General features: G+C 46.2%; 1 protein-coding gene across 2 annotated transcripts; it reads right to left on the bottom strand.

The window, feature by feature from the left end:
- Positions 1-2,265: 2,265 nt before the first annotated feature.
- LOC100836614 lies at positions 2,266-11,861 on the bottom strand. 2 transcript variants are annotated; one of them, XM_024455426.1, is made up of 9 exons: positions 11,407-11,527; positions 11,259-11,330; positions 10,158-10,391; positions 9,875-10,077; positions 9,249-9,690; positions 8,811-9,170; positions 8,558-8,736; positions 5,180-8,452; positions 2,266-5,073 (listed from the first exon to the last, which is right to left on the bottom strand). In XM_024455426.1, the coding sequence occupies exons 3-9, from the start codon at positions 10,357-10,359 to the stop codon at positions 2,482-2,484; spliced, it is 7,251 nt and encodes a 2,416-aa protein (XP_024311194.1). In that variant the 5' UTR covers positions 10,360-10,391; positions 11,259-11,330; positions 11,407-11,527; the 3' UTR covers positions 2,266-2,481. The 2 variants fall into 2 exon arrangements, with proteins under 2 accessions (XP_024311194.1, XP_024311193.1); XM_024455425.1 differs by lacking the exons at positions 11,259-11,330; positions 11,407-11,527 and adding an exon at positions 11,549-11,861.
- Positions 11,862-14,008: the final 2,147 nt, after the last annotated feature.

Consider the following 14,008-nt stretch of genomic DNA (forward strand, 5'->3'; position numbering starts at 1 on the left):
TCGAAATTTTCGGATCTTGGTTTGGTTTCTGTTCTGCCCCGTTGCCAGCTAAACCGAATACACGAGAGCTCTTTTACGGTACCCCAAATTTAATATGGACCGTTCATTTGTCTTGATCTAGTGGCTTATATTGTCTGGTACTCCGTTGTGTATTCTATGGAGTACCGGGTCGAAAATCACCGGAGTAGCTTCATCTGAAGGGCAAAATTGTAATCGCGTGATTATATTTTTGGTTTTTTCCGTGCTAGCTTTTAGTCCTCGACGTGAAGCCGCATGTGTCGTCTGCCGTTGTGGATGTAGCCGCCGTCGAGGAACGACGGAACGTGGCCGGACATGTCCTCAAACCTGTCCGGCATCGTCGCCACCATGCGCTGGAACAGGTTCCTCACGGGAGCTGGCCGCATTAGCTTCTTCTAACTCTGAAGCAGACGAGCCGTCGGCGCTCTAGCTTGAACTGTTGAGCCACGGCCAGACCTTCCTTGACGAAAGCCGCTGGAGCCGCCAAAGGGAGGAGAGAGATGAGCTTTGATTAAGGAAATTGTTGATTAGTTAGGAAACCTGCATGCGTTAATTGCGATCGTGGCCGTAACTGCCGGGCTAAATTGATGGAGTTTTTTACGGACAATTAATGGAGTTTCTTTCCTTTGACAAATGTCTAAATTGCCCTTTGATATTTTTAGAGAAAAGGCCTTTTCAGCCTGGCTTTATTAGAAAGCCCAAGAAGTTCGGCCGGGGACACCAGCGATACAATGTAGCCAAACCACCAAAACAAAGGACCACAGCGTCCAAAGCCAAAAACTGGTGAAAAGTTAAGACTCAGACAGCAGAAATTAGCCCACCCTTACGCGAGCAATTCTACCAGAGCCCTCATCAACGAGAATCGCGCTCAGCTTCTCCAAGATCCCATCCAGTGCCGATTTTTGCTTCTCAGGAAGAAGAACTCTCCAGCGTATAAGTGATGCCCGCAAATGATGAACCACCTGCACAGGCGAGCAAGAGATTTTTTTTGTTAAACACCATATCATTCCGGGTGAGCCAAAGTGCCCACCCTGCCGCAGCCAACACCATCCACCACTTTTGATTAGTGCGCGCCCCTTCGTGCTTCATACAACAGTCAAAAAAATCCAGCAAGGAGCGCGGTTCATGTTGCCAGCCGAAACCATCTCGGAGGCAACACCACAAGAAAACGGCAATAGGACACAAGAATAACAGATGGTCAGTAGTTTCATTATCGCCACACAAATGACAACCACGCTCGCCAGGCCAGCCTTTCTTTAGCAACTCCTCAGTCACTTGGATTCGACCCTTACCACACAGCCAAATGAAGATTTTCTGTTTCAATGGCACCTGAGTTTTCCATAACTCGAGCCATCGCCGATTAATAACACCACAATCCATCGTAAACGAGTAGAGAGACTTAGTAAAGTAATGTTTATTTTTTGTTAGCCCCATAGACCAACATCAGGCGCCCTTGACAAGTGAAATGGAGACAAGAAAGCTCGGAGCTCCTGCCATTCTCTAACTTCCTCCGGGCTGAAAGAGCTACGAAAGGAGAGATTCATCCCATCGCCTTCAAGTACCTCTGCCACCGTTGCAGAAGTTTGCTCGTTGCAAAGGAAAAGCCGGTGAAATTTCACATCCAGTGGAACTGCGCCAGCCCATACATCCTGCCAGAACCTCATTGACGAGCCCCTGCCAACGACATATTCACTTCCCTTCTCAAACCAATTCTTGATGTTGTGCGATCCTTTCCAGAATTGAGATGCATGTGCTGGAGACGATTGGAAGAAACCCCCGTTTCCGCAATATTTCCGACGAAGCAGTTGGCAGCACAGGTCCTCCTCATCCCTCTCAAGTTTTGCAATCCATCTGTCCTTTGATACAGACGGACCTAATTGGTACTCCTGTATTCGTTTTTGAAGTATTGGGATACCGTAAAAAATCTCATACACGAGTTCGGGCCAGCCAAGTACAGCAACTACTTGAGTTGCTCTTAGTAAGCACATGACCTTGCTTTTATGTATGCCTGCAGACAGTACAATACAGACAAAAGTATCAGCCGTATCTTTATTCAGTCTGTTTACTTATTCCATTTTATCTTGAAAATTTCAAGGATATTCGTTTTAGTAAATGACACGATCTACCAGCTATGAACTTTTTAATACGGCAGTGACCCCGATAATGGTGACTGACTAATTATTTCACAAGAAATTTGCTGCTTTACGACAAGCCAAAAAGGATTTTATTTTTTCACGACACATGTGATCGCCAAATGGAGAGTTCTGGTTCAAAGCAAAATTTACTCTTCCATTCGCAAGACAATCGATTGTTTTCTTCTACTAGCAGCCACTTATTGTTTTATTCATCGTGTGGCCGTATTATCGCTCCTGCTACTAGCACACGTATACAAGCAGCCAGCCTAAGCTAAACAACGGCAGCACGCAAGCGCGACACGGCAGCCGAAACCAAAAACCCTGCCTACTAGAGCTTGTGCCTGACGACCTCCTCCTTCATGGCCAGGCCCAGGGCGCCCAGGTAGCCGCCGTCCTCGACGACGACGCCCGGCATCGCGACCGCCCGGCTGCCAACGAACCCATCTTCCCCAACGTGGACCTTGCCGAACTTCACCTTCCCGGCCTCGCCCTCGTACACGTGCCCGAACAGCAGCGCGTCCCGCCCCACGCTGGCGCCCCTCTCCAGGTGCACCATCTCCGGGTTCAGCAGAGCGCCCATGGAGTCCACGTAGACCCCCTCGGCGACGGCCACTGTGGAACCCATCATCCGCATCCATGCCGCGAACAGCACGGACCCGCACGTCAGCTCCGCGAAGTACTCCCCTGTGGCCGTCCGTATCGCCTGCCACACCGTGTCCAGGAACACCTGCGGCGCCCAGATGTGCACTGCGTCGCCGTCGGCCCTGACGCCGACCAGGACCCACTTCGCCGCTGCGCAGGTGGCCATGGCAGCGATGCCTGACACGGTCCAGAATATCGGCAGGAGCCAGTAGAGAGGCGTGCCGGTGGCCGTGGCGAACGCGAGGAGGCCCCGGAAGGGGAGGAAGATGACCAGGCCCAGGACGAAGTATGGCACCAGCGTTTGCAGCAGCGGCTGGCACAGCGTGGCCCAGAGCGCCTTGTACCATGCCCTAGCGAGTGTCACCTTGGGCTTGGTGGCCTCACCAGCGTTGGATCTTGTGTGTGTCGCTGCGGCGACTGGGCAGCCCGACAGGTTGATCTTGGTGTCGGACTGCTCGAGGAATGCCGCCCATGACGCGGGCAGCGGCTCGCCGTTCCGTAGGCGTTGGCATATCTCGTAAACCAGTGAGCGCCCGTGGTCGATGGACGCGCTCTGCTTGCAAGACGTCGCCGGGATGACGTCGACCTCTCGGCACCGGAGGAATGGGTTGAACTCAAGCTTCTCCGTCTCGTCTGCAGGCACATTGCTGTCGATGATGATCTCCCCGATGTCGATGTAGGGGAACTCGGCCTCATCCCATGGCCGTGTGCAGTCAAGGGCCACGTCACAGGTGGCGCTGTCGGAGGGGACCTCCCTGAGCTGCAGTTGGACGACGTAGCCCACCCCGTCAGGAGATTCCACCCTCCGATGGAAGTCGTCAGCGAGGAAGAGCAAAGGGCGTGTGTCACTCTCGTCTCTTGGGATTGCACCGGTCTCAGGCGGCAAGATACCCCTCGGCACCACCTGACCAGACTCCTCTGATATGTCTTGGTCCATAGGACGAAGCTTGAATTTTGCATACATCTCCTTCCCTCCCTCAAACCGCAGTAGACGGCATATGTTTGAGTAGTAATGCAGAACAGTGTACGAGTTGGTATCCCGCAAGGAGCCCCAGACAGCATCACGGATGTGCGGAACACGCTTTACGTGCTCTTCCCTCGCAGGCAGGCCGCAAACCAGCCAAGTGGCAAAGTCAGCAATTGTGCGTGCATAAAATGCTTTGCCACTCTTCAAGGTTAGGTCAAGAAGAGGCACCTCGCCGTCGTCTGAGAGAATGCGCACTGCTGCGCCACGTGCATCAAACCTCGCATCATCATCTGCACTGAGGCTGTTGCTGTGCCGTACGATCACTGGGAAAGACTTGCCAGCGCCAAATATCTTGTGCTTGGGCAAAGATGGTATGTCTTGATACATCTTCAGGACCCCCCGCCCGCTTACACCAATGCGGTGGAAGTACCTTGACTTGACATTCATGGTGGTGATTGCCAAGTTAGCTGAAAGGTTCCCGACAATCTTCTTGTACATTGGGTCCATCACTTCAATCCTCTCATCTTCCATAAGCAAGGTGTTCTTCACCATGGTCAGAGATTGTGCCCCAACATAGATGCCGCCTCGCTGGAGAAGAGAATTTTCTGGTGCCACAGAAAGTGCCCCAAGGATGACATTCTCTTGGAGGACTGAGCCGGGGAGGAGCAAGCTACCACTGCCAACGATGGTGTTCTCCTGTACCTTTATCTCCGCGCCAGTAAACGCCTTACCAGAATAGAACCCCGGAACAATGTGGCAGAAGTCACCTAGATGGACCCCATCACCGATACTGATCAATTCAGGATTTCCCACTGCATCGATGGACCGGATAGAGCAATGCCTGCCAATCTTTGCTCCGAGAAGCCTCAAGTACATGCAAAATGCTTCAGTTCCAGATAGCATCTTTGCAAATCTGAGGTGCACAGCTATGTTTATATGCCGCTGGATCAAGCTCGTTCTCATAAGCTTCTGCTTGGTTTCCGTCCTTGTAGCAAGAGCTGTGTTGGCTATACTGGAGAGAAGACTGAGGATGACACCATAGCTCAAGTAGGCGAAGGTGATGGAGAGAGCAAATGTCAAAGCTCTTGTGGGTGTCTCCTGGACAATCACAGGGTAAGCGGCGATGACAGCTGGTAGCCAGTGGAACGCACCGGCAATGCATGCAAAGGAGAAGTGCTGAAATGAATCCTCATTGCCGAAGAAGTGAGTGTACAACATGTAGACGGTTGCGCTTGACAGAGAACCTATAAAAGCAACTGCATAGATAGAAACGAGGTGTTCCAGAAGGATGCCTGCGTTCCTTGTTTCTTCCTGCAAAAAATTTAGACAGTCACATAACAGAAAAACATGCTGACTTACATGAATATTTACCATCTAAGGATTTTAGCAGTGTATGGAATTCAATTATTCTAATTACCTTCATGTCAGCAGAAGTTCTCTTAGTTTGATATGTTAATTTCCCTGGTTCAATCTTTTGCAATGGTGGGACGACAGCACCATCATCCACAGTAGTGCCCTTCTGAAGCACTGCATAAGGACCAATGGATGCCTCACGACCAATCCTGACACGTCTAAAACTCAGCACTCCGTCACGGACTTCATGGCCCTGAATGAGAGCACCTTCTGCAATCACTGCACCATCTGCAACTACTAACAAGGATGGGTCAGTGATGTCTACTGTGTCAATAACAACAGATGACCCAATCCGAGCTCCTTGCATCTTGAACCAGTAATTCAAGAAGACTGTGCCCTTTAGATGCACAGCTAGCATCTTTGCAGCTAAACCTTGAGCCTTGTTCAGTGCCCACCATTTCACAAAATCGACTGACCATATTGAAACATTAGGGGTCAGAGCATAATTGGGCTGAAGGAATGACTTTCCCAAGATAGACAGTGATAAAGAAGTGAGAATGACATAGAAAATCCATGCAATGGGTGCCATGACCAAAGAAGTGAGATATCTCATCAGTGATGATTTAACCAGACTGACTGAATAGAGCATATGCATATACGTCGAACTTGCGAGGTATGCTGGGAGTAGCAGCATAAAACAGACATAGATAAGAGCTATGGATTGGAGAATCCCAGTAGCAAGCACACTGAAATCTGCAGTAATGTCTATGGGAACCACTAAACTCTCATCCTCACTAGAGCAAGATAAGTCAGATGCCAACAGTGGTTGTGACTTCGGCAACAAATTCTCCAAGAAGCTAGCAAGCTCAGAAATGCAGCTTGCTGCAAAGATATCAATTGCTCCAACAGGAGTACCAAGAAAATCTGAGAGCTTCTGGGCTGCTCGGACCACTGCAATCGAATCAAAACCGTAAGAAGGTAGGCTGCCTGTTGGAGAAATTTTGTCCTTTGGAATACCTGATTGATCTGATACTATCTGTGTCAGAAACTCAACAATCTCCTTGGAGCTTTTCCCCTTGCTTTTGGGATGAGGTGCCAACTGTGGTTGTGACTTATTCAACAAAGTCTCCAAGAAGCTAGCAAGCTCAGAAATGCAGCTTGCAGCAAAGATGTCAATGGCTCCAACAGGAATTCCGAGAAAATCTGAGAGTTTCTGAGCTGCTCGGACCACTGCAATTGAGTCAAAGCCATAAGAAGGTAGGCTGCCTGTTGGAGAAATTTTATCCATTGGAATACCTGATTGATCTGATACTAACTGTGTCAGAAACTCAGTTATCTCCTTGGAGTTTTTCACTTCGCTTTTGGGTCGAGGATGAAAGGTGGACTCAACAGTCTGCTTCAAGAAGGGCCTCCTTCTTCTATCCATGCCAGTTCCTGTTGTGAGAGACCGGAAAAGACTCTTCTTTTTGGATAGATGATTACCATCAGCCAAGCTAAGATTGTTGTCAACAAACTGCTTCATACATTCAAATCTCCGTATCTTCCCAGATGTTGTCTTGGATATGGTTCTAGGCTTAATAAGCTTGACTGATGCAACAGCTACACCATGCTCCTCCGCCACACGTGTTTTGATGTTGTCGATGATCTCCGTTGAGACGGCCTTACCCTCCCTAACCTCTGCAATCACGACGAGTCCAACCTGATCAGAAGAATCAGGTATTGTGATGCCTTTCTGAGTCAGAACATCCTCCGGAACACCAACCACAGCACAACATCCCGGTCGGAGTACCTCGGAAGAATTTTCCACCGTCTTCTCTACATCTGCAGAATAAATATTTCTGCCAGCAACAATGATAAGATCTTTAATCCTTCCTGTGATAAAAAGTTTGCCATCAATGATACGGCCTAAATCACCGGTTCTTGTGAACCTCTTGCTGGGGTTGGTCTTGAGCTGATTATAGAAAGTTGTGTGGCTCATTTCTTGATGGCCCCAATAACCAACTCCAGAACTTGGACTGCTGATCCATATCTCACCCTCAATACCATCATCTTGATGCTCTATCAAAGTGTCTGCGTCAACAATTCTGATATCAATATCTGCATCATCTTTCTCAACATACCCACAACAAACTCTTCCTTGCCAATCTATGAAGACTGGCTTGCATTCACCAAAGGCACAACAAATATAGACACAGTTCTCAGCCATCCCATATCCAGGTGCAAGAACACCTTCAGAAAGGCCCAAAGGTTGTGTCAACTCTATGAACCTTCTGCAAGTTTTTTGCCTTACTGGCTCTGCCGCAATCATGAGGAAGATCATTGAAGAGAGGTCATACACTTTGTTCTTCTCGGCCTCAAGCCTTCTTATCACGAGTTCAAATGCAAAGTTTGGACCTGCACTATGGGTTCCATGGTAGTCACTGATAGTTTGCAGCCACAGGAGGGGATTTCTGATGAATGTCATCGGTGAGAATAAAATGGAAGTTCCTCCACTTACAAGAGCAGTGAAAATACCCCCTATTAGTCCCATGTCATGGTACTGTGGAAGCCAACTGATAAGGACAGTTTTTGAGGTACTTTTATACCGCCTTTTCATCATCTTCACGTTGTGAATTAGTGCTCCATGAGTTATCATCACCCCCTTGGCATCACCAGTGGAACCCGAAGTGAACTGTAGAAAGCACAAATCACTTGGCTGGGACTTGGTCCTCATAGATAAAACATTGTCTGAATTCAAGCTGTCCGGACTTCTCCGGTAGTTCTTTATCCACGACTCAGTGTGAATCCATGGGATGTCAGGCCACTGAGCTGAACATTTCTGACTCTTGGCTAGAGTGACAATGTTCTTGATATAGCCTGCACGTACGGCAGCATGATACGAATTGGTTGATAGAATTGCCACGGCATTGCACACTTTAGAGACATTCTCAACTTTCAGTAGTGATTGCCCACCCCTTTGCATTGGATCAGGGGGGATAACTGGGACTGGTATAACTCCTGCTCTAATGCACCCAAAGAATGCATCAATGAACTCTAAACCAGGGAGGTGAATAAGGATTACTCTGTCACCAGGCTTGATAATAGGCTTCGTGCTTGTCAATAGTTTGTGTGCAATGTGAGATGCATTCTCATGAAGCTCCTGGTAGGTCCTTTGATTCATGATTTTCCCTTCTTCATTGATCCAAGTATATATGACATTATTCTTAGTTACTCTGTGAGTTCCCCAATATTCCAAATATCCGTCCAGGGATGGAAGGTCGGGAAATTCAACACCTTCGAGCTCACCAAGATCTCTAGGAGGTGAAGGGTTGCTGTTGCGAGACAGAGGAAATAATCTCTGTGTAAACAAGAATTGAAAAAAAAAATAAGCACGATTCCTTTCATGAAAACATGGAACTGGTAGTGATAGCTAAACTATTGTGACGGTATTTTTCTAACTCACCTTGATATAAGGAGTCACTGTTTGCTCAACATCGACAGCAAAGTGTTTACAAACAGTTGCAATGGAGTATGAAGCATTTCTTTCTGTAAGCTCAAATGCTAGCAGCCCTCCGACATAGTAAGTATTCTGAAAGCCCTGCAACTGAGATTCAAACCTCTCGTAGAATCCATCTTTCATATCTGCAATGCAGGAAATCACCACAGTTAGAACATGAAAAATAAAAGACCTGGCAGACAATGCTATTCAAGTATACCTTCACTGCTGACATGGGGGAAATACTTGAATCGCCGCTGCAAAAGCACATTCTGAGCAGTGCCTCCCATAGAACTCACGATGTCAGTGACACATTTAGCGACAGATGAACCCTTGATGTCCGCCGAATTCCCATAAGACCAGAACAAGAAAATGTCTGTGTCATCAAAGAATTTCTGCATTGCCACTGGATGCCCTATTGTTGTTGGATCCTCCATAAATTCTCCAAAGTAGTAAAATCCCTTTGGTATGTGCTCAAATCCATTAATCTTAACTACAGTAGTATAATAGTCTATTGTCTGTACCTTACTGAATAGTTCTCTTTCGAGATCATTCAGTTCTGCCACTTCACTTTCTCCATCTGAATGGAAGAGCATACAAACTAATCAGACAGCTGAAACTCTAACTTCAAACAAAGGTGAAATTTAATTATGCTCACCAGTGAGGCTAGAAGATCGATATGTACTGCCGTTCTTGAAAGCAAGAGCACCTGAGAATATAATTTTGTCAACCTCCATAACTTGCTCGTCGCCATTGTTCTTCTTGATGGTTACACTTGCACCACAGCTGTTGCGCTTGACTCTCAGGACCTCCGTGCCACAAAGAACTTCAAATGGCAATGACTGACTGAGTTTCTCCCACATGCTCATGTAACCATGCTTGAAACGTCGGATTTTACCAGCCATAGAGGTTCTAGTAAACTCTTGAATAAAAGCATAGGGCATGTCTTGAACGAAACCGTAGCCAGAAGCTGTGTAGCTATATGCTACAGATTTTGGCACTGAATTTATTCCATGTTGCCTCAAAAACTCGAGAGTTGGGTCAGACGCCAATCCGCTGAGAGCATGAATACCCAATCGTCCTGACTTATTTGCTTCATCCTATAAGAATTACCAAATGACGTACATGTAAGCAAAAGAGAATACTACCAATGGTAAATTAGACTCGGTTGTTTTCTAACTCTGCAACAGGGTGTGTTTTCAATGGTAAACTAGACTCAGTTATTCAAATTTAGCACTAAATTTAATCTATATCTTTTAACTACTTATTCTGTGAACAGCTTACCTGTAGTTTTAGGGTCAGAGATATCATGGATACATAGTCCTCAGCTACTTCAAGATCTCGAATATTTCCGGTTTGGCTGTCGATCAGAGCAAGCTTGTGTGAATCCATCTCTTCAAATTCAGCTCCGACCTCCTTGGCCAGGTGAGTTATAACAGGGGCACTGTTTGCTGCTATAACCTGTCCTCCCAAGTCATATGTTTTTCCTGAATACAATGGTCACTGATAACTACGAAAGTGTAGATTAATTGTAACTGAACAGAAGTACATTCAGTAAGTTCCTCACCTTCAATGTCAATGGACTCACACATCCCTGAAACAGTCTGGCATTTCTCAAACACAGTTACATTGCAGTAACCCAGTTTAGCTAGTGCATATGCTGCTGATAAGCCACTTGGCCCTGCTCCCACTATGCCAATCTTAGTGTCTACTGGCAAACTTGGATGCAACTTGGAGAATTTATCATCTAATGATTTCTTTGGGTCCATTTTCGACCAATAGTGGCCCTCGATAAATCAACCTGTCAGATTTGTATAGAAAGTTGTGATGTTAGCACCTTCTAAACATTTGTTTTAACAAAGTTCACGGCAAGCAAAATAACTTTTTGGCATGCCAACTTGCATTTCCTTCAACAAATTAACACTTGAAAACTATAATTTCAGGTACGTGTATGTCAGCCCCATTAAAGTAAAATAGCAACAGCCCACAGAAAATATTAGAGTTGCTTCCTCATATAAAATATCAATCCTATGGCAAGGCATATATATGTCACTATTAGAAAGGCTAGCTTGCTGACTAACAAGGAATTGCCGATTACTTATCATCCAGTGGCTATAACCTCATTCCAATATGAATATGGTGATTGCAAAAGAGGAAAACCAGTATCAGAGAATATTTAGGAAACTTTGAAACAGGCATAAGAACCAAATTACTGTAGTAACATATTGTCAAGTTGGCTAGTCAGGAAGAACATCAAGGTTCAGAATGTACAAGGCTATATTTAGTCAAGTGCGCTTCATGGTAGAGTAAACTGCGTAAAAAAAGTTTGCTCAGCAGGACAAGATAGGACTTCGATTTCCAAAACAAAAACTCTCCAGAAAGTGGGTTCATAAGCATGTGCATTTGGTATGCAGGACAATATCAAGTAAACAAAAGCATGATGTTGTTCTTACAGAAAAGTGTACTCATCTTCATCAACTGACTCCGACTAGAACCAAACAGTAATTGATCAAACAATCCTAGATTCTCAACAAATCAAAGGAAAAAAAGAGCTTAATCTAACATAACCGGAACCCGAGGCACGCACAGGGAGCAGAGAAGTAATGCGTTGATCAAATGCAATAGATAGACAACAAGAACGCAGAATTTAACAAGCAGAGGAACATACATGTCAGGCACAGAGCACTTGTAAATTGCATTACCGTGGCCAGTGCACCCACGAACTAAACAACTCTGAACCCTGGTCCATAAACCCAAAGGAACTAAACAAACAACAAAGAAGAACTACCTCACAAAAAATTATTTACCGGACTAACCTAAATGAGGAAAGCCAGGTGGTGGCACCCACTCCCTCGAATCACATCTCCAGGCCCCAGAACAGAACCAACCACGCAGGCCAGCACAATGCGGAGGTGGTAAATATGGCAAGAATGGGGCAGGAAGGGGAAATAAACATACCTCTAGTCTCCGGGTGGTCGCCCGGGGTGAAGGAACAGGCGCTTTGGCGCCAAATGGCAGCTCTCCAAGAAGGCGAAGGCTCCGTCGGCGTTGGGCTGCGCCATTGGCGCGGTGACGCCTTAAATACTAGCGAGATTCCAAACCGCGGCCAAGGGCGTCGCGACAAACGGGAGGGGCGGAAGCGCGACGGCGACCTCGCGGAGGGAGGGGCCAACGAGCGGGCGTTGGTCTTTTCTTACCGTCGCCTAGGGAATGGGCGCGCATATTCTTCTGGAACGCCCCTGAAATTACCGGCCGGTGGCTCGGGGGATTGTTGTCTCCGCCGGCCGGGACAAGCCGCCGTAGGTTTTCGAGGCGGACAGGGAAAGCGCACGGTAAAAAACACAAGAATCCGCTGATAAATACCAGACCCCGATAACCGGTAATATTAAGAAGATACAACAAACCAAAAAACACAGTTGGCAAAAGAAAGTTCAGTTTTTAGACGGTATACAACCCAAATCCAATTGCACCCAATCCCAATTGATTGGATTTTTCGATTCCAATCAAAATGGGTATAGTGATCATATCGGAATACTTACACGAGTCGATTCCATTTTTTGTAAATTTGTGACAACAATTCTGAGCCTGTTACACCGCGTAATGTTTTACTCTATTTAGCGGTTTTTCCCTGGTTTTGACCGATTAGGAGGATCCATATGCCTGACGCGGGCGATGATTAGGATGCCAACTCAAAAGCGTAAACATGTTAAATGTTTTCTCCCCATAACCTCTCGACCCCACTTGCAACCTGCACTAGCTTATTTAGCCAAATCGCTTTGAGAGTTTGTTAGGTCAGACCCACTTACTCCTTCCCGTGCAGGAGGCAATAGAGAGGGTGGTAAAGAGGAGCAATGCAGAGATGGCAGGGGCAGGTGATTTTCATATTCATCACATTATCAACTAGTGTAGGTTGGGGTTTCAAATTTGGATTCAGCACATATTTCAACCATGGCAATATCAGCAGGTATGTAAGTTTGGAGTCATGGGTCGGCAGTTTCTTGCGTGGTAGGTTTACATTTCCAAGTTGGTATTCTAGTCTTCGGCCACATCAGCCTACTAATTAAGTGGGCGGTAAATGAGATAAAATTGTTAAATTGCGGTAAATCTTGGAACAATTTAACAAGTTAGTGGTAAAATCTAGGATAAACATTGTCATAATTTACAAAACAAGGGATACAAATGCAATTCGCAGTGTGTGCGCGCTAGGGATGTTCTAGCTTTGTTTAAGTTAAACTTCTTAAAGTCTGACCAAAAGTATAGAAAAACATACTAATATTTACAATACATATAGAAATATTTAACAAAACTACTTTGAAGTTACAGAGAGATAAAGTTAGAACATCTCATATTTAGAAACGGATGAAGCATAATTTTGCTAGCATAACGACAAAGCCCATGACATCGCAACCAGGCCGTGGTCGACAACTAGCCACCTATGAGGTGGGAAAGGGCTATATCTTCGCGAGAGCTCGTGCATTGCAAGATTTAAATACAATCAATAAAAAATTGGCTAATACAACAATGGGATATACATCACAAAAATGGCGTCCTATCTTATAAATCCCTTGATCGGATGTGTACCTCTGCATCAAATGCAGCACAACCAGCCGATTGCCATCATGTGTGTGTGTTTTAGTTTTAGAAAAACTTTACATTTCAGCCCTCTAATCTTGCAAACTACCCCTGAACACTTTTGGCAGGAATCGATCGATCGCCTTCTCCTGCGAAAAGCCGGCTCGATCATGGATTCATAAGATTCATAGGTTTTTTCTAAGACTAAATACCATCTAACTATAGTCTAACCAAGTTAATAAAAACTATGGTTTCTAATAAGAAAATAAGAAATCCAATGATTCAAAATATGACACAGAAGCACAACCTAGTTACATATACCTACATTTCCGAATAAAAAGTACGGAGTACAATGATTTATAAATGTTGCTCACGTCGGCGGATGTTGCACTGGCATACCAGTCGCCGGTGGGTGCAAAGGGGAACGAATTTTTCACGAGGCCTCGCAGTACTAATCCGTCGTTTACCGTACCACGTCTCTGCCGTCCGAATTCTCTAGTCCCGGATCTTACGCACGTCCACCACGCCACAACTCGCCAAGTTGGAGAGTGGCCCGATTATTTTACCGCGCCGGGGCGACAACTCCTGCTTCTGTTTCTATCCAACCGATCGAGTCTGAGAAGAAGTACCGCGAGTACGTATGCCACGATGTCAACCGTGCTGACCCCGGCTAAAAAAAATCCGTGCTGACCCGGCCGGTGCTGGTCCTCTCGCTCGCACTGTCAGGAGGCACCACCGTCTGCGTTGATTCACGCAAGAATTACCAGTTCCTTCCCACGAGTATAGAAACAGGAAAGGGATTTTATTTTTCTATACGATCGATCAATGCGTATCAGTGTTTGAGAA

Source organism: Brachypodium distachyon, chromosome 5 (assembly GCF_000005505.3).
Source record: "Brachypodium distachyon strain Bd21 chromosome 5, Brachypodium_distachyon_v3.0, whole genome shotgun sequence".
Classification (NCBI taxonomy): domain Eukaryota; kingdom Viridiplantae; phylum Streptophyta; class Magnoliopsida; order Poales; family Poaceae; genus Brachypodium; species Brachypodium distachyon.

Excerpts from the sequence above, each read along its gene's own strand:
- LOC100836614 (XM_024455425.1), bottom strand. The coding sequence starts at position 10,359 with ATGGACCCAAAGAAATCATTAGATGATAAATTCTCCAAGTTGCATCCA. Across the intron at positions 10,078-10,157 it reads TGAGTCCATTGACATTGAAG|GAAAAACATATGACTTGGGA; the intron begins GTGAGGAACTTA and ends CATTGTATTCAG. Across the intron at positions 5,074-5,179 it reads GAACTTCTGCTGACATGAAG|GAAGAAACAAGGAACGCAGG; the intron begins GTAATTAGAATA and ends AATTTTTTGCAG.